Here is a 26,285-nt window from a genome sequence, read left to right as displayed (position 1 = left end):
AGTCTAGATCGATATCCTTATAATACATACATACTTACTAGGGACCTCCTACAGGTAAATCCTACCTATGGCGTGATGTATATCCTTCAGCTTTTTGAAGGCACAGCCACATACACATTTTAAATAGAAATGAGATCATACTGTACATATTGTTCTGTAACTCGCCTTCTCCTTCACTTCCCAATATATCCTGGCATATTCAGCATGTACATTTCTACAGAGCCATCTCATTTCTTGTATTCAGCATGGAGAACTGCAGCATATGATCAGCCTGCCATTTTTACTTAGCCAGTTTGGGAAGTCGGACGTGTAGGTTGTTCCCAGCTATTTGTTAGCAAGAATATCAAGGCACCGGCACTCCCGTGCAGACATCTTTGTGCACATGCACTGGTGTGCCTATCAGATAATCTCTACCCGAGGCATGGGTAGGTCAGTGTCTCTGCGCATTTTCAGGTTGGTCTGTCAGAATGCTCCAGGCCCCTCTTTGGACAGTTCCTGATGTATTCAATGGCCACCATAAGGCTCAGTACATTAAGGAAAATCCATAGAAGGAATACCTGTGGTCATTAAATATGATGTGGGATCTTTAATGGCATGGAGACATGTCGAGAGTAGACTTGTTTATTTATTTAAAGCACAGTCATTCGAGTTATAATATATGCTGAAATTGTCCCAATTCAAGCAACATAGAAACGTTCAAAGAATACAGGAACTGTCTTATCTTTGGTCTCTCCAGCTCTGCTCCCCCCCCGAGATGTACCCATTGTTAACATCATACTTTTCTTTGCATCATATAAAAATATGTATGTGCATGCATTTCTACAAAAATGGGATCATACTATGTGTATTGTTCCATAAGCTTGTTTTGTTTTAAGCAGATATATGTTGGAAACATTTTGAAGGCAACACATACTAGCTCGGCCCTTTCTTTTCATTAGCTGTACAGTTTTGCATGCTGTGGATGTTCTGTTAATTTGTCAGACAGCCCCAGTATTCCCCTACTGATGAGTAATCAGGTGATTAACAGCTTTTTTTTTTCCCCTAGAAGCAATACTGCAATAAGCATCCTTACATACTAATATATATATTATTATATGCTGATACTCTCATTTCTCAGATAATTATTTGTATGATCCTATCCTATCCCTAAATATTAGAAGGTAAATAGTGATTGATGTTGTGTGTATGTGCTCCGTCATGTCCAACTCTTTGCAACCCCATAGACTGAGGCCCGCCAGGCTCCTCTGTCCGTGGGATTTCCCAGACAAGAACACTGGAGTGGGTTGCCATTTCTTTCTCCAGAGGATCTTCCCAACCCAGGAACTGAACCTGTATCTCCTGCATTGGCAGGCAGATTCTTTATCACTGTGCCAACTGGGTTACTAGGACACGACTGAGCGACTGAGCACTCATGCAGATAGTGGTTGATATAATTTTTATCTAATTTTGCTTTTCTGTTTACCAATGTTTTATACAACCATGTATTTCTTTTGTAATCAGAGGTAAGAATGATAATATCATTTTAAAAAGAAAGAAAGAAAATCCTTCCTAGGGTTGAGCTGAAGTATCTGCCAGTGTTTTCCTATCTTTAGCTCTCACAGAAAACCAACACTCAGCCCTTAGATGTGTCTGACATGCTGTAGTGTGAAGAGTGGTCAGTCTCTGCTGCTGCTGCTGCTGCTAAGTCGAGTCAGTCATGTCAGACTCTGTGCGACCCCATAGACGGCAGCCCACTAGGCTCCTCTGTCCCTGGGATTCTCCAGGCAAGAACACTGGAGTGGGGTGCCATTGCCTTCTCCGGTCAGTCTCTAGTAGCTGATAAATGGCGGAGCCTGAATCTAGCTTTTCTGACTCTGGGGGAGAGTTCAGGCTTCTCCCATTTTACCATATCATCTGACCAGCTTTACTATTTTTTCTTGTGGAAACCCCTTCAGGATTGTAAAGTCATCTGTTATTTCTCTAGGATTTTCTTCTTCCAGGCCAAACCCTTCCAGTTCTCTAGCCTTCCCTTGAAAGACAAGGTTCTGAGATCTCACCATGGTGACATCTCTCCTCTGTTTGCTTCTTACCAGGTCAACAGTATTCTCTTTAAAGAATGACTCTTGGAACTGAGAGAATAAAACTGAATGTTCACCTCCCCTTTCCTAGAGTCTACTCCTCTATTAATATGACCCCACCAATTAATATGCTGAAGTAATGTTTCTGGCAGCCACATCACTTTATTCTCAATATTGACCAGGTCTTCCCCATCTCACTGTGTGCAGCTGGTTTCTTTTTTCTTCTCTTGGACATATCCCATGGCATGTGGGATCTTAGCTGTCCACCCAGGGATGGAACCTGTGCCCCCTGCAGTAGAAGTGCACAGTCTTAACCACTGGACCACCAGGGAAATCCCTGCAGTTAATGTTTTGATCCTCACTAGAGGATTCTACATTTGTTTGTTGCTTATCTTATCTTGTTAGATCTAACCAGTTGTTCTGATTTTGTGGGAAACTATCTAGATCCTGATTCTACGTATAACAGCTAGTGGGCATTTTTTGGCTTTGTCCAAGATCTCTCTTCTGACAGTATGCTCATGTCCTTTGAGGGGCCTCTGTCTTTTCCCCTGGGGGCAGTCTTGGTGGGAAGGCAGTTCTAGGGGCCTATTACGGAAGCTGTGGGATCCAGGCCCCTCCTTTCAGTGCCTTATGGGAAAACTCACTGATGAGTCTCCTTTGGAAATGTCAAGATTCCCTCAGCCGGTTCAGGGCTGGCTTGATTCCTTTCCTCAGTTTCCTCCAAGGAGGGTATGGTTTGTGTGCTTGGACCCCAATTCATGCCTTTGCAGAGTCTCACTGGCTTGGCGGCGCCCAAATCCCCAGTTCCCTCAGAATCATCAGGCTGCTGCTCCCCGGCTGCCTCTCTGGAGCCCCAATCCCATTGTGTTTCCAAACCATGGATTGGTAGGGGCTTTGAGATTGCAGACAAAAGCAAGGAGATTATGATCCCTTTGGCCAGAACCCACGATGAAAGCTGATCCAAAGGAAAGAGGAGACTGGCTAGGGGTGGAGGTGAATGTTAAGTGGGGAGCATGGGGTGCCATTCTGGCCCTAAAAGCTCCTGACCTCATCCTGGAGAGGCTGGGACAGCAAGGATGGGTGGGGGATGATTCCAAGCATAGCATACGGCGTATGGTCAGTAGCTGTTTATCAAGCTCTTAGTCTGCCAGGAGCTGTGGTACACATCTTACATGCATTATTCTTTCTAAGTCCCGACAACACCCTATATACTATTTGTTTTTCCAGTTAGGTTTTGTAAAAAATATGTGTTTATTTCTGGCTGTGCTGGGCCTCTGCTGCTGCACACAGTCTTATTCTAGTTGCAGTGAGTGGGGGCGACTCTCGAGCTGTGACGCACAGGCTTCGCAGCCCGGTGCCTTCTTTTGTTGCAGAGCGCAGGCTCCAGGGTGCATGAGCTTCAGCAGTTGCAGCACGTGGGCTCAGTAGTTGTGGCACAGGCTCTGTTGCCTCGCAGCACGTGGAATCTTCCCACATCAGGGATCAAACCTGTGTCCCTTGCATTGGCAGGTAAATTCTTAAGCCTGGACCACTAGGGAAGTCCCCATGACCCTGTATTATTATTTTTTTATTTTTAATTGGAGGACAATTGCTTTATAATATTGTGTTGGTTTCTGCCATATCAACATGGATCAGTCATAGGCTTACAGATGTCCCCTCTCTTGAACCTGCCTCCCATCCCATCCCACCCCTCTAGGTTGTCACGGAGCACCGGTTTGAGCTCCCTGAGTCATACAGCGAGTTCCCACTGGTGATCTATTTTATATATGGTAATGTATGTGTTTCCATGCTACCCTCTCAATTTGTCCCAGCTTCCCCTTCCCCCACTGTGCGCACAAGTCTGTTCTCTGCCAACAGCTTGATACATTATTATGCTTTCCATTTTACAGCCAGCAGGCTCAGGCTCAGGGAGGTTATGTAATTTGTCCAAGGTCACACAGCAAGTAAAAAGCCAAACCATAAGAGCCAGTGATCTTAAGAGTGATGACACTATCCTGCCCCTCTGGAAGAATCGCAGAGAGAGGAGAGATGAAAACCACAGGCTTTCCCGGTGGCACTTACTGTGCTAGGAGTTTGAATCTGAAAATAGGCCTCCAGCGCTCGCTTCGGCAGCACATATACTAAAATTAAAAACAGGCCTCTGACGGGATCTCCGATGAAAGGAGAGCCAACCACCAGCTTTGGGAATTTTTGAGAGCTCCTAATCCAGAGTACCTTGGAAGCTCCCAAGGAAGGGGAGAGAGAATGAAAAGGCAAAGGTGAGTGACAGCCAGGATGAAATCTCCTGCTTGGACAGGACACTTGGCTGGCCTTTCTGTTCTGGCGAGTCACTATGGTGGGAAAGAGCAGAGAAACAAAAGGCAGCTTGGGAGTGGGGCTCGGGGAGACGGTGCTGTCTGGCAGACCTTGTCTGTTCTCAGCCACTGTCTTAGCTGTGAGGGCAGGAACAGTCACACTCCCACATTGAGCCTCAAGGGTTCCTGGAATCTTAATTCATTCTTTCTCATATTTTAGCCTCCACGGATACCAGCTAAATGAACCCTATTTTTTTTTTAATATATATTTTTTATTAGTAAGTCTGATGAACCAGTACACACTGTAAAAATCAACTGTCCTTTATTTTATTCCCTCTCACTCCCAATTCTTTTCAACTCTTTCTGGTAGTTCTGATTATTTCTTTGGTTTTTATATGTATTTTCTAATTGTCAGATTTATATTGCTAATTTTTTTTTTTCAGCTTTAGGTTTTACCTCTTGACTACTACAAAGGAACGCGAAGATTTAGCTCTTATATTGCCTTCCACATTTTCCTGTGCCGCTTTTGTTTATATCATCAATCTGCATTTACAATAGTCCAACCACGAAACAAATTATCCAAGCTGAATCAGGAGTGTGCTATGATTATAATTCCTTTGCTAGATGTTCTGCTTTTCCTGGGGTAAGTGTGGCTTGGGTTTTTATTTACTTAATTGTCTATGCATCTGTCACTGATTCCCCATAATCTTTCCTTGAAGAGAAAAACAATCTGAAGATTTGGTCTCCCATCCCAGGTGAGAATACTTTCAAAAAGGCTTACAGACTTCGATAACAAATACGTAGTGTCTTCAACAAACTAACAGCTTGGAAAAAGCAGGGGGAAGGGAAAATGTTATAAGAGACTTGAGTCATAGCAGTCAAATGCCACGTGCAGGGCCCTTGTTGGGATCCTCATCCAGACAAAGCAAGGACACGAAGGTGCTGGAAGATAACTGGGTAATTTGAACATTGATTGGGCCTTAGCATGGACTAAACAATAAACCTGTTTGGACTCGGTGAATAAGGGTATTATGGGTTATGTTTTATCATTTCCTCATCTGTTACAGCTACTTACTATTTATATGTGAGATGATATTGTATCTGACATTTACTGTTGAAACACTCCAGGAAAAAAACAAATGGGCTTGGATGATACATGAAAGATTGACAAAATATTGATTATTATTATCAGTGAAGGGAGATGGGTATGTCCTTATACTATGCTCTCCACTCTTGTGTATGGTTGAAATTTTTCATAGTAAAAAGTTTAAAACAAAAAAATTCACAAAGAAATGGAAGAAAGGAAAAGATTGCACAGGGCTGGCTGTGCAATTGGTGAGCTGGTTGTAGAAATAAAACCTTTTACGTATTGAGCACTAGCCCATTTTGTGTCTAGTACGTGTTTTGGGTCTAGTACATGGATATAGAACTCGGGTTTCTGAAGCCTGCTGACCTTCCCAGGCTCCTCCAGAGCCTGGGAGATGGGGATGGTGGGACCAGGGTGAGCACAGGGTGAGGAGGAGGGCTGCTAGGGCTGCTGTTAAAGCACAGGAGAGGCTCAGGGACATGCTGGCATGCCCGACACCCCTCTGCACCCAGCGTTCACAGATGTCTCTTCCATGCCCTCCTCATACATCCTGGATAGTATCCAAGAGCCCCTCATAGCCGTGACCTTGAGAGATCTTGATGTCAACAGCCAGGGGCTTACCCTCACTTAATGGGATGTAATTCACCTATTTAAGGTGTTCTATTCAGTGGATTTTATTATAGTCACGGGGTTGTGTAACTATCACAAGTACAACATTTTATCATTATCTTTTATTACTGAAGTACGGTTGACTTACAATGTGGTATTAGTTTCAGGTGTGAAGCACAGTGATTCAGTTATATACACGATTACACATTTGGTTGATGGCTATTTGGGTTGTTTCCACTTCGTGGCGGTTATGAATAATGCTACTGTGTTTGTGTACAAGTTTTTGTGTGGACATATATGTACTCATTTCTCTTGGGCTATCGTCTAGGAGTGGAATTGCTAGATCATATGGAAACTTTGTTTGAGCTTTAGAGGAACTGCCAGACTGTTTTCCATAGTGGCTGCAGATCTGGGCTGGGAAAGGAATGGATGGGATAGAAGCAGAGAGTAACGGGGTGGTGAGTGGGGAGACTGAGGCCCAGAGAAAGAAAGTGCCTTACATACAGCCACACTGAGGCAGAGCAGGAAAAGTGGGGCTAATCATCTTGACGGCCTCAACTCCACCCCAGCAGCAAATCCCTTCCTACCAGTCCCTCCCAAAGGTTCTTGAAGTAACATCAGGATGAAGTGCGTGTCTGAGGAGTGACTTAGAAGCTCTCTGCCATCTGGCCTTGCCTCTGCCTCATCGCATCATGTCTTTTTTGTGTATTTATTTGGCTGCATTGGGTCCTACTTGCAGCACACGGGATCTTTAGTTGAGGCGTGTACTGTGGCATGTGGGATCTAGTTCCCTGACCAGGGATTGAAACTGGGCCCCCCTGCATTGGGAGCACAGAGTCTTAGCCACTGGACCACCAGGGAATTCCCAGGAGTGCTTTTCACTGCACTTACGGAGCTGGTGTCTCCGTGAGAAGACAAAATGCCTGAGAATAGAAAAAAGCAGACTTGAGAAAGCAACCAAGTCTGGATGGTATCATTTGAGGCCCTGGCTCCAGCTACACTGGAGTAACTGACCACCGGGCATTTTAGTTTTTGAACCAATTTACATTAAGAAAAAAAAGAAAACTGCTTAACCCAGATTGAGTTCTGTCAGTTGCCACTGCAGTATTCCTCACACAGTAATCCCCCATGCCTCCCACATGTAGCCATGCCCACCAGGCTCCTCAGACCACACAGGGGAACCACACTGGCTTTTGCCTCTAAGCACAGGTTTACCTGCTGTCCTCCAATCCAAGTCATCATTATTTTTATGAGTTGCGTTTTGCCACTGACTGTCCATCTTTAGTCTTCCGTGCAAGGTGCCTTTCATACCACCATTATCAGCAAGTGGACATTCCAGGTTGCCCTAAATGGTTTTGGGTGCTAAGACCAGGTTGATGGTAAAGCTGGAATGCTCACCTAGCAATCTGATCCAAATTAAACTCCAAGCAGACATAATAAGCAGTGTTCCCTGAACTTGTGTGCTGGTCCTGAAAAGACCTTGCCAAGACAAACTTGGCTTTTCCCTTTGACTTGCTGGTGCCAAGGACATACACATTTACCACCGTGATGGGTGAGAAGAGTCTCACACATTTTACCCACCCAGCTTCACTACAGGGAAAAGGACAGACTGTGTGGGTCAAGAGGCAGACCGAGGACACACTGTAGCAAAGAGGGTCCTACACTCAGTCCCCGCACTCTCTCCATTCCTGCCTGATTCGGGCCTTTCTGTATATCCCATGCCACTCCCCACTTCGTCAGGAAGCAGTGAATTGTAGACATTTTCATCTGCGGGCCTTGGCTGGTTCTCTTCCCTCTGCTTGGGATGCTTTTCTACACTGCAGAACTCTTTCAAGACTCAGATCAAATGTTAGCTCCCCTGGGAATCTTTGGTCCTTTAATATTTTAACAACTCTTTTAAATATTAGCATTTCTTAACCTTGGGTCAGTGTGTCACTATGAATAGGCTTTAAAGGGTCTATCTGTGCTCCTGGGGTCACCCTAGAGGTCTGTGCCCATGTCTGTTACTCTGGCGGCCAGGGTCAGAGCATCCATCAGATTCTCAAAGAGGTACTGTGACCTAACGAATGATTAAGAACCACCAGTTTCTCATGTGTCTCTCTTATGAGCTCCTGAGGACAGAAGTCCCATCTTTTCCGTTTTAGACTCTCCAGCACTGGTCCACAATACATACTCCTAACTGCTGGCAGAAGGCTGTGAGTGACCCACAGAGGGAATGTTTTTACAGCAAAGACAAGAAAACAGAGTAATTTGTAGAGTCGAGTTGTTTGTTCTTGATTACAACATTCAACGTGTAGATTACATTCACCTCTTGGTACCGAAAAGGCCCTCTGCCACCTTCCTGGGACAGTTAATCCAGAGAGAACTATTCCTGGGCAACCCTTACCTCTGTGTCCGCCAGCAATCACCCTCTCTCCCTTCTTACAACCATATGTAAGGTCTCTCTCATCCAGAATAACTTGGACATGGGGTCTTTTGTTCAGTGGAGTAGCCATGTATAGTACAGCTCTACTGATTTGACAATGGATTTAATATATTATGAATTCCAGATCAAGACCTCACATTATTTAACTGCTGAAGTCTTTGAGGATACCAAAGGCATTTGAGAATCTGGCAGTGTTGCAGGGTCACCAATTTTTACTTGATAGTATTAAAACAGAGAGAAGGTTTGCTAAGTCTGTCCTGGCCCTGGGTTATTTACTCTGAAAAAGAGCTTGAGTAAGGTTTTGACACATTTGCTTTTCATGTCATTTGCAGGCGCAAGATGAACAACACAGAGAGTTTCATTTTGTCTATCCATTGGTCTTAAATTTTCAACAATGAAAATGTATTATTTGTGAAAGGGAAGTTTACTAACAAAAAATTAAAGGTGAAATGCCAGGTGGATGGATTCCAAGAAAACAGGAGTTTACTGAGGTTTAAACGTCAGAATGACTGCACATAATAATTAGGTTTAATTAACGATGCTTTTTCCATAGACTGAATTTTCGCTGTTTTTTAATATTATCACTAACTTGAGTGTCCCCCCTTTCTCTTACTTTTATTACTAGAGTCACCAGAAGGAACATTTAAAATATTTAAAAAATAGCTGTTTCTGGGCAAGTCACCCAGCATACACTCCTCATGTTTCCTCTGGGTTCAAACATGAAGGGGAGCCTGCCTCAGACAAGAACAATCCTTGCTGCACCCCCGCCAGCTCATGCACCCCCTTTTCATTCCAAGAGGCTCCAGCTCAAATGAAAGTTATAAGGTTAAGTGCGACTCCGAGTTCCAGACACAGCTAGCCCCTGCTTGGTCTTCAAAAAATAGAGGTCTGTAATTCCTTTTTGAACATGCCTTCGAAATGGAGGTCTTTGGCCATGAGCTCCTCTTCGACATCATCCAGCGCCCATTGGTGATCCGTCAGTTCCAGAGCTTCCCACTCTGTCTGCAAAGGAAGAGAAACATGGGGGCAGGGAGGGAAGGGCTATTATAGGAGCAATGCTGATGTGCTCAGGCCTCGAGCGGGATAGAGCTCTGCACATGTGACCCTCACTCAGTCCTATGAGGGAGGTGCTGCGGTGCCCTCACCCACCCCCACCCCTAAGTTACAGACAGGAGACTAGGCTAAGAAAGAAACAATCTGTTCCGGTCCCTGGAGCTGGCAACTAACTACACTTCTCAAGTATTCTATTAATGTTGACTACTTTTGCCTTTAATTAGTAGGTCTTTAAAAAAATGCTCTACGAAACTTAATGTGCAATATAAATGTTAGCTCACAGGTATGGGTTTTAAAAAATAATAATTTGCACAATCCATCCCTTCAATGTGTGCAATTCAGTGGCTTTTAGTATTTTCATAAAGATGTGCAAGCATCATACTATGTAGTTCCAGAACACTTCTGTCATGGCAAACACACTCGACATCAAACAGCAGACACTCCCATTATCCCCTCCCCCAAGCCCTGGCAACGACTACTTCATTTTCTGAATCTTGTCATCTTTTCTGGATGCAGTATGTGGCCTTTTGTCACTGGTTTCTTTCATTTAACATTAAAAAAAAAATTATTTTGTTGAAGTATACTTGATCTACAATGTTGTCTTGGTTTCTGCCATAATGCAAAGTGATTCGGTTATACATATACATTTAGTTTTTTTTCATCCTTTTCCATTAAGATTTATAACAGGGTATTGGTTATAGTTCCTTTCTCTTAGCATGTTTTTACGGTCCCTCTCTGTTGTGGCATGATTCAGCTCTTCATTCTTTTTTTTCTTCTTCATTCTTTTTTATGGCTAATGTTCCACTGCATACATTCCATTGTCTAGACATTGCATTATCTGTTCATCAGATGATGGACATTTGGATTGTTTCTAGTTTTGACTATTATCAGTAGTTTTCTGAACATTCTTGTACTCAGTTTTTGTGGGAAAATATGTTTTCAGTTCTCTTGGGTGTTTAGCTGAGAGTAGAATTTCTGGGTCATATGGTAAGTGTGTTTAAGTTTTTGAGGAAAGACTAAGAACCGCGTTGCAAAGCAGCTGGACAATCACCAGCACGTACGAGGGTTCCAATGTCTCTACATCCTTGTCAACACTCGTTATTGTCCATCTTTTTTATTATAACCATATGAGTGAGTGTGAAGTGGTATCTCACTGAAGTTTTGATTTGCAAAACCCGCGATGACTAATGATGTTGGGCATCTTTTCATGTGCTTAGCTTATTGGGTATTTGTGTGTCTTCTTTGAAGAAATGAATATTCATATCCTTTGCCAACTTTTTACTGGATCATGTTTGTATTGTTGAGTTCTAAGAGTTCTTTATTCTGAATCCTGGACCCTTACCAGATATATGATTTTCAGACACTTTCTCCAATTCTATGGGTTGGCTTTTCACTTTGTTAATGGTGTCTTTTGAAGCACAGAAGTTTTCATTTTGACAAAGTTCCACTTATCTATTTTTCCTTTTGTTGCTTATACTTTTGATGTCATATCTAAGAAATCATTGCCTAATCTAAGGTCACAAATATTTACACCTATGTTTTCTTTTATGAGCTTTCTAGTTTTAGCTCTTATATTTAGGTCTTTGACCCATTTAAAAACTTTTATTCAAAACATTTTTTATTGTGGTAAATATTAATATACATATGACACAAAATTTGCCATTTTTAACCACTGTTAAGTATACAATTTAGTGGCAGTTTTTAGGTTCACAATGTTGTGCAACCATCACCACTAACTTTTTCTAAATTTTTCATGCCCTGAAACAGAAACTCTGTACACAATAAACAGCAAAACTATTCTTTCCCTCAATGAACTGTTTTGGCACCTTTCTCAAAAATCATTTGATCTACATGTATGAGCTTCTATTTCTGAACTCTCAATTCTTTAAAAACAAAACAAAACTTTTTTTTATTTATTGGCTGCACTGCACAGCATATGGGATCTTAGTTCCCTGGTCACAGATCAAACCTGTGCCTCCTCCACTGGAAGCACACAGAGTCTTAACCACTGGACCGTCAGGGAAGTCCCTGCTGAATGAAATATCAGTTCTGTTCCACTGATCTGCATGTCTGTCCACACAGTCTTGATTACTATAGCTCAGAAGTAGGTTTTCAAATCAGGAAGTCTTGAGTCTTCCAACTCTGTTCTTATCCAACATTGTTTCGCCTGTTCTGAAGCCCTTTCACTTCCGTATTATCTTCTGGATCAGACTGCTAATTCGTACAAGAAAAGCTGGTGGGATTTTGAGTCTGTAGATCAACAGATGCCATCTTGATAACAGTAAGTCAAGACAATATGTACATGGATATATTTGCATTTATTTAGGGCTTCTTTAGTTTCTTTCAGCAATATTTTACAGTTTTCATGGTACAAATCTTGCTGTTTTGTTAAATTTATTCTTATCCTTTTCGATACTATTATAAATGGAATGATTTTCTTAATTTCTATTTTTCAGATTCTTTATTACCAGTGTGTAGAACTGTGACTGATTCCTGTAAACCCTGCTGAATGTATTACATGTAATAGCTTTTTTGTGGATTCCTTTTAGGATATTCTATATAAAAGACCACATTACTTGCAAACAAAGACAATTTTACCTCTAAAACTTTTTTTTTTTTTTTTTAATTTTGGCTGCACTGTGTCTTCACTGCGATCCACGGCCTCTCTAGTTGTAGCACGTGAGCTTGGCTGCCCTGTGGTATGTGGGATCCTAGTTCCCAAACCAGGGATCGAACCCAAGTCCCCTGCATTGGAAGGCAGATCCTTAACCACTGGACTGCCAGGGAAGTCCCTACTTCTTCCTTTCTAATCTAGATGCTTTTTCTTTCTTTTTCTCGCCTAACTGCCCTGGCTAGAACATCTAGAATAATGTTGAATAGAAGTGGTCATAGTGGACATCTTTTGTCTTGTTCTTACCCTTAGGGGCAAAGCTTCCAGAATAAGTATGCTAACTGTGTGTCCTTCATAAGTATCTTTCATCAAGATGAGCAAATTCCTCTCTATTTCTAGTTTTCATCATGAAAAATTTGTGAGATTTTGCTGTGTAAAATTATATTGGATTTTACAAATTCAAGAATCATTGTATGAAAGGCTCAAATAATTTAGATTTTATGGGGGGGCAAGCCACATGGCCTATGGGATCTTAGTTCCTCCACCGGGGATTGAACCTGGGTCCTCGGCAGTTAGAAGAGTGTGGAGTCCTAACCACTCGACTGCCAAGTATCCCAATTTGGATTTTACTGAATGAAATTTATATCAGGTCCAAAAAAGTTCAAAATATTCCAAATGTCTACCTCGTATCTCTGATTGGGGTGTTTTTATAACTTCATTTGCACTGTGGATTAAATTGGGTGAGCATTTAAAAACCACCAAAAGTACCAAGAATCTCTAACTTACTTATCAGATGATTCTGTCTCTGGAATAAGAGACATGTAAATGAAAATACATCTTTGCTAAACTTAAGATGATGGAACCATATATATAGCACACTCACTTAAGGGAATTCATCTTTAAAAGTAACTCTGGTAACACCTTTGAGCCTCAGTGAAGCTGGGAAGAGAAGTGAGTGTACCTTAAAAGCTTTGTTGGTGTCTGCGGGCATGGCCATGGCTGCGCCAGTCATCTGCTCCTGCATCATCCGTGATTGGTCAGCAGCTGCAGCATAAGACACACCCCAGTGAGTGCCAGGGCACAGCAGGCACCCAGGACCCTCAGGGAAGAATGGTTCTCACACAGCACTTACAGATGCTTGGCAGTGGGTTAGAGGACCATGGGACAGTTCACTGACTGGCCTTGTCACACACTTTGTGAAAGTCACTTTACCTCTTGCAAAAAATGGACGTGATAACAGCAGGAGAGAGAAGATTAACTAAAGGAAGCTCTAACCTTTATTTCAAATTTAAATAACACGAGCAATAGCTATGAGTTACTGAGCAACACCAACATGCCAGGTACTTCACTAAGTGCTCCATGTATCTACCTTATCTACTCCTCACAGCAAACCCAGAAGTCAGTTATTAAGGTCCCTATTTTACAGGTAGGCAAACAGAGCACTGGTGTGGTTAAGTAACTTGCCCAGGGTCCCAGCTATTTAAGTAAGAGAGCCAGGACTGGTACTGGTCTCTAGTCAATGGGCGAACTGATCAAACCAGCCTTCTCTCAGCTTCAGGCTTGCATTGCTGGTGCTGGATCCCTCATAGGAGGGTATCAGACTCTGCATAACTAAATACTGTCCCTGTGATTAATGAGATCTTCAGTCTGACCTTGCGATGTTTAAGACTCTTTCAGAGTACCTCAGAAACTTAGGAATAAGTTTAGGGAATGAAGCACCATATTTCACTCTGTTCAATACAACTACATAATCACTCTGGCCCTGGTATGAATGACTCAGCTATTGAAGTAATTGCCTCTTACCATTATCTTGGCCCAAAATCAGAGAGTAGATGCTCCGAAGCCCAAAGACGTTGAGGAAATACCAGGATGCAGAACTCACCCTAGGAAGCAAAAGTGAAACAATGTAGGTAGCTATTTCAGAATACACTAGTTCACACACTTCTCCCACCCGAAGTTGTTCAGAGTATGTAAAGGAATCTCCTGGGGTCAGCCAATAGTCATCCAGAGCACAGCCAAAGAAGAAATACATGTTATGAAGGCCATGTTACAAATATTAATAGTTATAGCTCTCTGCAGGCGAATAGCTGAGCCTTGTGGACAGACTTGGGTCAAACCTCGATTCTTCCACTCACTTCAGAGAGTTGCCATGAGGGTAAAATGAGTTAATATATGGAGGTTAACGGCTCCTTCTTTGGCATTCAGTAGCAGGAACTGAACTCACACCTGGTGGGCTTCATTTTATCAGGGTATACAAGTTTTGTTTAATTATCCTGCCTACATAGTGGGTTTTCAAACCATTTATTATTTGTAATCATGACAACACACACTTGTTATTGATGTATGTATATAATACACGCAAATAATACTGAAGTACGTAAGATAAATTGAAAGAGGCCGCCTGTCCTGAATCCCATTCTCTAAAGAAACCACAAGTGTTAACAGGCTTCATATTGAAGACTGTAGTGACTGGAAAAGCCATTTCAAGTTTTGAACTATATCCCAAAGCTCTCCTTAGGTTAGGTTTCCCACCTTGCCCCAGTGAAGTTAATATGCTTGCATATAATAAAAAACTAAAACGAGTGTCAGAAATGATACAGAGAGAAAGGACCCACGCTTCATTCCAATACTTGGGTCACACTTATCTGTACATAATCTTTCAGATTGGTAAGCTAGTTCATATGTGGTTCCAGGCTCCTTTGTCCACACGAGCATGTCAGAAACATACTTGTCCAGGTGCTGAGAAAAGATAAAACAGCTTTTCTCCACCCCATGAAGTTTGTGTTTGGCCCACAGGAGACTGGAAGGCCAAAGCTGAACAGTCATGCTACTTGTAGGAAGTATAGCTTTTCTCCTCTGGGGGAAGTGTGCACGGCCAAGACTCTCCCAGCGCCGGGTCTGTCGTGTCCCTCCCAAACAAGCACAGACTGCTCCAATGGGGAGTCAGTCAAGATCAGTCAGGCAATGACCCCCAACGCCCATTCTCCTCCTCCTACTGTCTGGCTGTTTTATTTTATTCTAGTCTACTCAATTTTATTTTGGCTACGCTGGTCTTTGTTGTGGTGTGCAGGCTTCTTGAGTTATGGTGGGCTGGCCTAGTTGCCCTGCCGCAGGCGGGATCCTAGTTCCCTGACAAGGGACTGAACTCGTGACCCCTGCATCGGAAGGGGGACTCTTAACCACTGGACCACTACGGAAGTCCCTGTCTGGTTTCCATTAGATGCTAGTTTCTGGGAAGCCAGACAAAATAGTCTTGGAGAGACCACATGAAGAAGCACTACTGTGTTCCCGAGGCTGCAGCACTGTCCTAAGAGCTCTTCATATTTGGGGTTTTATTACTCTGATATAAAAAACAGAACAGTAAATAAGACACAAGTGCTGGATTTGGACAGACTTGTGGTCAAATCTCAATGGCTCCACTTCATAGGGTTGCTACGAGAATAAAATAATATATGGAATGTATCTAGCACAGTGACTGATACCAGTGAAAAGAATTAATGTTGTTTTTGGAAGTATTGTATTTTGAAACAAATAATACCAACATCCACTTCCATAAGCTCCAGGGCTTTGTTGTTAAAAAGTCTGCTTTGGCCAGAGTTCCTGCCTTTAACTTTTTTTGGGGTGGACACATCTACTTTTTTGAGCTCCTAAGACCCAAGAAACTAGGGGAAAGAGCTTGATACATTCTCTCCTTTTGCAAGAAAACTCATGTAAAAGTTATCAAAATCTGTGGCATTCTGAGTGGAGTTTCAATGAGAAAAACTCCAAAAACCTATTCCAGTGAAGCAGGCAAACTGGAAATCCTGTTGTTTAATAGATCGCTGTTTTAGATTTTGGTTGGTGTTTTTACTCAATAGAAGAAAGTCCTTACCAGGAGGCATCTAATGTTAGTAGTTCAATTCCTTGCTGTAGCATAGGCTTAAAACGGAGGGTCAGTGGAAACGGGACCTTGGCTGCAGAAAAGAAAGAGAAAGTTCAGAATCACACCCAGCTTCCTCTGTAGAACGGTTTAGTAAGTGTGATACACATATTTCCCTGAGGAGGTGGGAACTCTGTACCATACAGTGCTTAGAAACTTATTTCCACAAAGAGCCGTATGCCACTTCTGAAGGATTAACACTCAAAAGTCACTCTATTCTAGTTCTTTGAACAACACCAGCTTCTCTAGTGCTTAAGAAGTAAGGGCTCAAACTGAGCTGTGCCCCAAAATCTGGAAAAGAAACCAGCACTAGTCTGTTAAACCCAAAGTGGAATATATACACACAAAGAACTATATTACTGAGACACCAAGTTCATTTAAATCAAAGCGGCTCACGAACAAATCGACAACTGACCCCAACACCTCAAAAATGAAGTCAAGACAGAAACAGGCTTCCCGTCCTCCTACTCACTGGGACACAAAACTAGTTTTGGATACAAATTAGTAAGCCACTCGTTCAAGTCCCTTAGTGAAAAAGCTCCATGTCATGAATGTATGAACGCTCTGGGATAAGAGCCATGAAATTAGAGCATAATCAATTTTTTGTTCAAGAACTGTTATCAGTTTCCACTCGAGAACACAGGACCCGGGACAGTAGTATGTCAGCAGCACCTGGATTTCTGAGTAGGGTCATGGGAAAGGATCACAGATGAAGTAAACCTGAAGTCTTCTGAGTCTGTAACTTACTTGTGACAAAGCCTGAAAACGTCATGTTGATCCATCCACCAATAAGAATCATAGGCAGGACATTGGTGACATTGCCTTTCATCATATCTGTGAGCATGGTGGGATCTAAGACAGAAAAACAAGCAACCAATAGCTGTTACCACAGTTGGTAGGGATTTATTCCTTGCTTTCTGTAACTTTTTACTTTACTTGACAAAATTAATACAAGTAATACAAGTTCATTGTAAAAAATTCAAACGACATAGAAACATAGGATGTGGACAGTTCCTCTGCCTACTGCCTAAACACTTTTAACTGTTGTCTATTCTTCTATCTTTATATGTCAATACAAACATACATATATACCTATACATGTATATACACAATGGTTTCTTTCTGTATATATATACATGAAGGGATACTATGCTTACTATTCTGCTTCTTAATTTAAAAACTTAACATACTGTGATATATTATGTTTCCATATTGGTGTAACATGGCTCATTATTTTTAATGTCTGCATAGGCGTCCACTGTGGTCACACTCATCACTTCTGGTTAGATCTATAGATTGTTCATTGGCAAAAAGAAAAATGTTGTGAACAACTTCCTTGTACATAAATCTGCAAATTTGTGTAAGTGCTTCTGTGAGAGAAACTCTTAGAAGAATTTCTGGGCCAAGGGATTTGACCATTTAAAACTGACTTTCAACAACAGTAAGAGGACTTCATTTTCCATGACCCTGACAGTAGCAGTTTTGGTCAGGCTTTTCAATCTTTTCGAATTTAATGGGTTAAGAAGGACACCGTGTTTTAATTTGCATTCCACTGATTTTAGTGATGTCAAGTATCTTTCCATATATTTTATTGGTCTTTTGTTTCTTGTAGGTTTGCTAAAAGACTTATTATTGAAATCAATTCCAGTACCTTCTGTCTGGGTTTATGATACTGGTTATCTAACCTAAAGAAATAGGTACTGAAATAAATGGATAAGTAAAACCAAATACTACATTATTTTTGTTTTACTTTAAAGCTGCTGTGTTCTTCACATGACTGGGATCAGAGGAAGTAAGAACTCTGTTAGAGGAAAAACTGTAGGGGGAGAGCAAGCAATCATGTCTGACAAAGAAATGAATCACCGAGGGAAGCATTTAGGCAGAATCTGGGAGTCATCTGCCAGCAGCAGGATTGCACTGGGTGGGACCTGGGACTGGAATGCTTTCCAGCTGTGCCCCTCAGAGCCCTGGGTCCTGAGGAACAGCAAAGGGGAGACACCTGGGGACAGGGGCCCTATTCCCCGTCCCCTTAGCCGAGAGGTCTTGCTTTTAATTCCACTTTATACAGTGGAGTTCCCAAGGTATAAGATTTATTTGAAAAAGAGAATCCCCCCTTTTGTAGATCCCTGTATCCGATGATCCCTAAGTTCCCTCAGATTACTGTCTTATACTATTTAAATTTCAAATAAAAGGACATCCTCCCTGCTCATCCCACCATCATGTTAAAAATCTTCCTTAAAGATGAGAGAGGGGAATATACATACCAGTCACAGGAGAAGGCGGCACAACCTTCCTTTTAGTTTTTTTGAAAAATCCATCCTCTGGGTTGTTGAAGTAATATTTTCGTGTCAGGAAAGACTAGTAGAAAAAAGAACTTTTTAAGTCTTAAAACTGTGACATAGAACATTGTCAAATTATTCCCCCGAGGTTTAGTCAGAAGGCCCTTGGAATATGCTATTACACTCAGAGCTGGCAGCCTACTTGGCAGCCGTCCTGACACTTTAGCTGAGTCACATTTGAAAACAATTTCTCAAGAAGAGCAAGGTCACAATGACAGCAAACACCACTAGGCCACAGCTTAATTACTGACTTGCCTGCCTTCAGCTTTCCCCGAAGAGTCCCCTTATAAAACATTCAGCTATCTACTGTCCTCAACAGTGAATCGTGGAGCTTGTAATAAAAGATAAATGAGTACCTGTTTGGGAATGTATTTTCCATTTTCCCTGAGGACTCTGCTTCGAATTAGGACTTGACTGAAGGGAAAAAAAAACAAAACAAAAAAACAAAACCAAGACAATGAGATTTTTAAAAGTGAAACTCTAGAAGAAAATGAGAGAATAAAGTAGAAAACCTATTTAAACACAACAGAAGGCCTATTTGGCAATAGCTCTGTGTGGAAACTTTTCAAAATACAAGTCTCCTTAAAACCAACAGGACATACTTAACCCAACACTCAGCTTTCCACAAGAAGTTTTCAGGAGTGACTCTTTCTAAATAAAGATTTCTGAGGAAGGCACATTTGGGACATGACGCTTTTTCTTACTTTATAATGAGCTAAGAAGGAACTTTTCTCTGCGTAAAAAGAGTAGCAGTTGGATGCTACTCAAAAGACCTGGGGGCAGAAGGGAGGAAGGGCAAGGATAAAAGAAGGAAGTTTAAAAACAAAGCAAAACCAAAGAAATGATTACAGGGCTTGACAGGGTTGTTACCTGACAGACAAATACAAATTCTACTCAGGGTGCAGATGTTGGTAAGCTCTCAGTAGATACTTACTGAATTCATAAATGAAATTATCTGGTGATATTTGAACATAGTTGATTCTTACAGATAACAAAGTGTACCAAGCGGGCAGTGTTAGAACAAACATCAAACAGAAGAGATCAAAACGCTAATTTTTCTAGGTTGTTTTAATGAGGGGAGGAAAAAACCTCCTTAATGGAAATCCTTCTTAAAAAGTGAGACAAAACAAAATGCTATAGACACAAGCCTGAAGAGTTGAGAGGTGATATGTTCCATTCCCTGGGAGCTAGACTAAAGCTATTCATAATGTGGCCTATGTCGCAATGCTGGTCTGTGGTGAGGTAAGAACAGACACTGAGACTAAAGGTTTAGAAACTTTTATAGCAATCTGACATTGTCCAAACATCCAAATATGTGATCAAAAATTTTTTATCAAAGCACCAGCCTGTGACAGACTGAACATTCAAAAACCCAAACCGGTCCTTTACCCCAGACAGTTTAAGTAGCACTGGGTCTAGAATAATGAGTAAAAATTTAAGCTCTGGAGTTGGACAGATGGGTTCAAATATTGGCTCTGCCACTTGTTAAGTATGTGATTCTGGGTGAGTGCCTTAAATTTCCTACACCTCCATTCATATTGTACACAATAACAGGCTTATTCTCGTTGAACGAATACTTCTCGAGCTTCATGCCATGTTAGGTGACATGAACAACAGCGATCAAAAAGCAAGAATCTATCTTGGACTTCCCTGGAGGTCTGGTGGTTAAGAATCTGCTCTTCTACTGCAGGAGGCATGGGCTGGATCCCTACTCAGGGATCCTGCATGCTGCGGCCAAAAAAAAAAAAAAAAAAAAGGCAAATATCTCAAGGAGGTTAAAGTCTAGCAGGGAAGAAAAACAATAGTCAAATAACCACAGGAATAAATGTCAAATCCATCTGTTACATACCAGGAAAGAGAGACGGATAATCTGAGTGTGTTAACAGGGGGATGTGACTGAGTCTAAGAAGTCAAGGTCTTGGAGAAAGCTTTCCTGAGGGGCTATGATTAAGCTGAAATCTTAAAGACGGGTAGAGACAACCTTGGCAAAGAGCTGGAGCATGGGCAAAAGCCCTGAGGCAGGAGTAAGCACTGTTGTCTCTGAGGACCAGGAAAACGCCATATGGGTGGAAGCAAGAGGACTACAGAAACATGGTGAGACAAGGCTTGAGAGCTTGGCAAGAGCTGGACTATGTAAGAGAGTCTCAGTGCTATTTTTTAAAAAAATTGTGGTAAAAAATATTAACATAAAATTTACCATCTTAACCACATTTAAGCACACAGTTCAGTAGTGTTAAGCATATTCACACTGTTGTGAAACAGATCTCCGGAACTTTTTCATCCTGCAAACCTGAAACTCTATTCCTATTGCACAATAACTTCCCTATTCCCCATCTCCCAGCCCCTAGTAACCGCCATTCTGCTTTGTGTTCCTGTGAATTTGACTATTTTAGATACTTCATGTAAGTAGAATCATACAGATATTACCTTTTTGTATCTGGTCTCTTTTGTTTAGCCTCATGTTCTTAAGGTTCATCTGTGTTGTAACCATGTGACATGATTCCTTTCTTTTTAAGGGTTCCACTGTATTGTAATCTTTATCTTAAAAGCAAAAGGTTGGGGAAAAGGAAACCCTTGTTGGTGGGACTGTAAATTGGCACAAATTTATGAAAAACAATATGGAGGTGCTTCAGAAAAATAAAAATAGAATCACATTATATATACATATATATAATATATGTATATATGTAACTCTGTGTTCATTGGAGTATTAGTCACAATAGCCCATATATAGAAACAACCCCAAGGACTTCCCTGGTGGTCCAGCGGTTAAGAATCTGCCTGCCAATGCAGGGGACATGGGTTCAATCCCTGGTCCAGGAAGATTCCACATGCCATGGGGAACTAAGCCCTTGCACCACAACTACCGAAACCCATGAGCTCTAGAGCCTAAGTGCTGCAATTCCTGAAGCCCGAATGCTCTGGAGCCTGTGCCCTGCAACAAGAAAAGCCACAGCAAGAAGCCCATGCATCACAACTAAATAGCAGCCCTTACTCTCTGCACACAGAGAAAGTCTGCACACAGCAAAGAACACCCAGCACAACCCCAAATAAACAATAATTTTAAAAAGTCCTGAAAGGATAAAGACAACATGATATATGGGTGGACACAAACACCGGAACATTAATTCAGCCACGAAAAAGAAGGAAATCCATTCACTTGCAACGACATGGACAAACCATGAATACACTATACAATGAGGCAGACCCAAAAGGACAAATACTGTGTGATTCCACTTACTGAAGTACCTAAAGTAGAATGGTGTGTCTCAGGAACTGGGAGAGACAGAAATGAGTTCAATAGGCTCAGAGTTTCTGCTGGGGTCAGGAAAATACTGTGGAAGTGTACAGTGGTGGCAGGTGCACAACAAGGTGGATGTACTTCACGGCACTGAACTGTATAGTTAAAAACAGTCCAAGTGGGGCTTCCCTGGCGTCTCAGTGGTAAAGAGCCTGCTGCCGACGCAGGAGACATGGGTTCAGTCCGGTTAGGGAAGATCCCACATGCTGCAGAGCAACTCAACCTGTGTGCCACGACTACTGGCCCACTTACAGCCCGTCTTCCGCAACGAGAGAGGCTAACGCAATGAGAGGCCTGCGGACCGCCAGCAGAGAGTAGCTCCTGTTCTCTGCAACTAGAGAAAAGCCTGTGCAATAATGAAGACCCAGCACAGCCCAAATAAATAAAATTAAACTTTAAAAAAAGAAAAAAAGAAAGTGGAAAGTTTTATATGTATTTTACCACAGTTTTTTAAAGAGCAAAAAGCAAATACTAAAGGATTTTAAGCTAATTCTTCACATATGTCATTTAAGGTGATTACCACTGTACTTAGCATACCCTGAGCACTAAAATAATAGTATTTCCTATCTTCCCTTTACATGTTTTATCACTTGGACTAAAACTCCCTGAGAGTAGGGTCTTGTCATATTTTGTACCCCCTAGCATACAGCACAGTGCAGGGCACATGGTAAGTCGTCAAAAAAACCTTGTTCACTATAGAGAATTCAGGACTTCCACAGGCTTAACAGAAATTCAGATAGATCTCTATTTATACTGCTGAGCAATTCTGCAGATGTGGGGTTGAGAATCATGTGAGGCATTTAAACCCTGAAATAAGGCCAACTTAAATTATCCTATAAATTTTAAATACTCAGTTTCTCTTAAGGTCTGCAAATTCTACAAGAATTTTTGAATTTTGCATTTTTTTCCCACTAGTATCTAAAAATAAGTCCCTGCTCAACTAAGCACAACAACACAACAACTGGCAATAAAGCTAAAGTTTATCTTCTGCCGTCGTAATTTGCAAGTGAAAAACATTTTCTTAAAATGAAACTCTAGTTTTCCAAGTCAGTATTTTTCAAACTGGAGTTTCACATTCTTAAAGATCTATTTGTTTTTACTTTCCAAAAAGTCACCATTCTACAAGCTTGAGAGTCACTTTTTACATACGTTCTATTCCCAAATATGGTCTAATGTTTTTTCATTTATATATTTCTCCATTTTGGTTTAACACATTTTAGAAAAATTTTAGTAACCTCTGAGGCAGCAAAACCTTAATTATGAAACCAAATGTCCCATTTGTGATCATTCAGGCTTATGGAAACTTATACCGTATCTAGAGGAATGTTTTACAGACATCATCTAAAATTTAGTTCCCACTCCTGCTCTATGAGGCATGTCCTGTTATCATCCCCATTTCGCAGATGAACAAGTGAAACACAGGGGTAACTCAGCCAAGGAAACTCAGCTAGTGGGGGCCTGATTAAGCCGGGCAAACTGACATAACCCCTGTGCTTTCTTGCCCAAGGTCACGAGAGTGAGATTGCCGGAGAGGGGAGGGCGCTGACCTGTCGGAGACTTGTTCCTGGGTGAGCTTCTTGTCGCTCTGCAGCAGGATGGACACGTAGTGGCGGATCATGCCCACGAAGAAGGTGATGATAACGATGGGCAGGACCACCCAGAGACGGATGTTGGAGTCAAGCAACAGCTCCGGCCCCGCCATCTTCACAGAGTGGGCTCCCGGCCGAGTGTAACCGGGTTTCTTTTCGTCGGGGCACCGGGTCCTAGTTGAGGCCGCCTCTGGGCCTTCTCACCGTCCTCAGCCAGGCGAGACCCGGACCCTACGGCGGCGTTGTCCCTTGAGTCCTGCCCCAAGCCGGGCCGCCGGGCCGCCCACTTCCGGCGCGGACGTTTTACGTCATGGCGAGGGCGCGCTGAAGTGGCGTCAATGTGGCGTCAGTGTGGCGTCCTACCGGCGGGAAAGTTGAAGAGGCGGGCCGGCGACGCCTTCTCCGCCGGTGACTGGAGCAGCGGTCGTCGTCTCTCGAGGCCTCGTGAACTTACGGCCTGGTTTCTCGGTCCCAACAGAGCCTGGCCTTTCCCTCTGAGCCTCCGTGCCCTCAACCTCAGCTTCTTCAGCTATCTAGTCGCGGGATAATACCTCCAGGTACCTTCCTGCGTCGTTAAAAAGACGAAACGAGGAGAGACTTGACCCCCATCCCCGCCCCCCGCCCCTCCCCGGAGGACCTAGTCCAGACAGCCCTCCGGGTTTCCCCGGGTTTGAGGCTGCTGGACTGGTTAGCAGGTGTTAAGGGCGTGTTCCCTGAAGTCCAGAGGCCATGACTTGCCTTAGTTTTTCCTTCTGTAGAATGGTTGAGAATGCTTATAAATGTAAACGAGGCAAAGTATATAAAAAAAATGCTTAGCATGACGCTTGGTAAGTAGTAAATGGTAAGTATTGTTGGAAGCCACTATTATGGGTGGTAGTTAAGAAGCAGGTAGATCCTGGAGCCGGACTGCTAAATTGGAATCTCAGCTCTGCCACTGAATCTGAGAATAATGGGGGGTGGGTGGGTGGGTGCGTGTGCGTGTGCGTGTTCGTGTGTGTAGGCGCTCTTGTGCGCCCGTACGCTCAGTGCGTCAGTCATGCCCCAGTCTGCAACTGCGTAGACTGTGGCCCGCCGGGCTCCTCTGTTCATGGAATTTTCCAGGCAGAAATACTGGAGTGGATTGCCATTTCCTACTGCAGGGGATCTTCCCGATCCAGGGATTGAACTCAGGTGTCTTTAGAGTAATGGTACCTACCTCAAAAAGTTTTGTGAGAAATAAAGGAAGTATTAGATATAAAAGACTTAGTAGTTTTTGTTAGATATTAATATTTACCTTCCTGCCAGCTATTCTCATTTAGCGAATATTCTCAGAAATTTTTTTCTTTAATTCTAGGTACCATGCTGGGCCCTAGGGATACCTGAGATAAACAACACTGGATTCCTGCTCTCAAGGAGCCCCTCAGTCTAGTGTGTTCTAAGGTTTCTTACATATACTCTGGAGCAGGAAAGCTGGAGGAGTAATCTCCTTTCGGGATAGGAGTCCAGTTTTCAAGGAAGAAGACATTTGATTGAGACTTTAAGGAGATGGAGTAATTTCCAGGCAGATAACAGCATTTCAGTTGGAGCAGGAATCATTTTTGGTTCACAAATGTAACCCCAACACCTAGCCCAGTCCTCAACATTGGAGTTTTGGATTAATGAGTTAAAGGAATAGTAGATTGGGGCTAAATGGTGAAGGATCTTCAATGTCAGAGAACTATGGGTTTTATTCTTCAGCAAGAGAAAAGTGATCTGGCTAAAGAGGCAACTAGGTAAACAAGTCGTGAAAGTAAGCAAGTATTGACCAGAAAGAGGAGTTGAAATTTTCTCAAGATCTGGCTTTAAATAGCATTTTGTGAAGTCTTTGGTTTTGGATAGAGCATTAATTGTTTTCTTTGAGCTAATATTTTTAACTTCTCAGAATTTATCTAGCTTCTACAGAGTAACTTATGTTCTCTGATTTGTTCTGCAAAGTAATTTAACTGAAGAAGACTGGTCAGAATGATTTCCAAAAGAAAACTATCAGTGTCAGAGAATAAAGAGAGCCTGACAGAAGATGCCTCTGGTAAGTGTCTAATCATTTGTTGCTTTATTTTTTGTAGCAAATGTGTGAGGCACTAAAAGGGGTATAAAGTTCCTCCTTTCAAGTGTTGGGAGTCATCAAGTCTTAATAGATAGGACACACACAGTCCAGTGTCAAGAGATTTGGAATTTCTACCTCTAATTGCATGTATGACTTTGGGCATGCCTATAGTCTGTGAGCTTCAGTCTCCACATAAGTGGAATCTACAGACGTAAGAACTTATCTATCGTACGTCCTTCAGGTGCTGGGACACAAAGATAACTACATAGTCCGTGCTTAGTCGTCAGTTGTGTCCAACTGTTTGCAGCCCCATGGACTGCAACCCACCAGGCTCCTCTGTCCTTGGGGATTCTCCAGGCAAGAATACTGGAATGAGTTGTCATGCCCTCCAAGGGGGTCTTCCCAACTCAAGGATTGAACCCAGGTCTCCCGCATTGCAGGCGGATTCTGTACCAACTGAGCCACCAGGGAAGCCCCAAACAATTGTTGTGTTAGTCACTCAGTCGTGTCCGATTCATCGGGACCCTCATGGACTGTAGCCCACCAGGCTCCTCTGTCTATGGAGTTCTCCAGGCAAGAATACTGGAGTGTGTAGCCATTCCGTTCTCCAGGGGATCTTCCTGACCCAGGGATTAAACCTGGGTCTCCTGTGTTGCAGGCAGCTTCTTTACCATCTGAGCCACCAGGGAAGCCCCTAACCCTTTAAAAATCTTATGGTCATCTTTCCTCCCTTAAAAAAATTTATGATCTCAATAAATGCTGTGATGGTGATACAGAAAGGAATAGCATCATATCAAAGCAAACACGCCAGAGGCAAAGAAAGAGGACAGACTCTGTCTATAATGAGAATGCAACTGACAGAAGCCCTAAGTATTCCTATGAGAAGTGGTTGATAGTCTTTTGTTTATTATATTCATCTACTCTATTAAGGCAATTCTA

The 26,285-nt window shown here is 42.4% G+C and overlaps 2 protein-coding genes and 1 long non-coding RNA gene across 6 annotated transcripts in view; 2 read left to right on the top strand and 1 right to left on the bottom strand.

Moving 5' to 3' along the window:
• Window positions 1-34: 34 nt before the first annotated feature.
• Window positions 35-9,105, top strand: LOC101906632 (uncharacterized). Its single transcript, XR_001494713.3, has 2 exons — window positions 35-4,315; window positions 4,795-9,105. It is a non-coding gene; the product is annotated as an uncharacterized lncRNA (long non-coding RNA).
• Window positions 8,979-23,542, bottom strand: EMC3 (ER membrane protein complex subunit 3). Its single transcript, NM_001035056.1, is given in 8 exon segments — window positions 8,979-9,474; window positions 13,098-13,180; window positions 13,940-14,019; window positions 16,008-16,089; window positions 16,803-16,907; window positions 18,320-18,413; window positions 18,751-18,808; window positions 23,243-23,542. Coding segments are annotated over 8 exon segments (786 nt in total). The 5' UTR covers window positions 23,398-23,542; the 3' UTR covers window positions 8,979-9,345.
• An 87-nt stretch (window positions 23,543-23,629) lies between these two features.
• Window positions 23,630-26,285, top strand: part of FANCD2 (FA complementation group D2) — a 51,173-nt gene continuing 48,517 nt past the window's right edge. For 3 of the 4 annotated variants that reach the window (XM_024982679.2, XM_024982678.2, XM_024982677.2), the window contains exons 1-2: window positions 23,635-23,841; window positions 25,238-25,328. In XM_024982679.2, the coding sequence (XP_024838447.1) occupies window positions 25,265-25,328 (64 nt within the window). In that variant the 5' untranslated portion in view covers window positions 23,635-23,841; window positions 25,238-25,264. Of the gene's footprint in view, window positions 23,842-25,237; window positions 25,329-26,285 lie in introns of all 4 variants that reach the window. The other variant, NM_001192429.1, reaches the window with a different exon arrangement.

The sequence above is a fragment of the Bos taurus genome, chromosome 22, assembly GCF_002263795.3.
Source record: "Bos taurus isolate L1 Dominette 01449 registration number 42190680 breed Hereford chromosome 22, ARS-UCD2.0, whole genome shotgun sequence".
NCBI classification, from domain to species: Eukaryota; Metazoa; Chordata; class Mammalia; order Artiodactyla; family Bovidae; genus Bos; species Bos taurus.
This window is presented reverse-complemented; position numbering and strand designations above follow the sequence as displayed.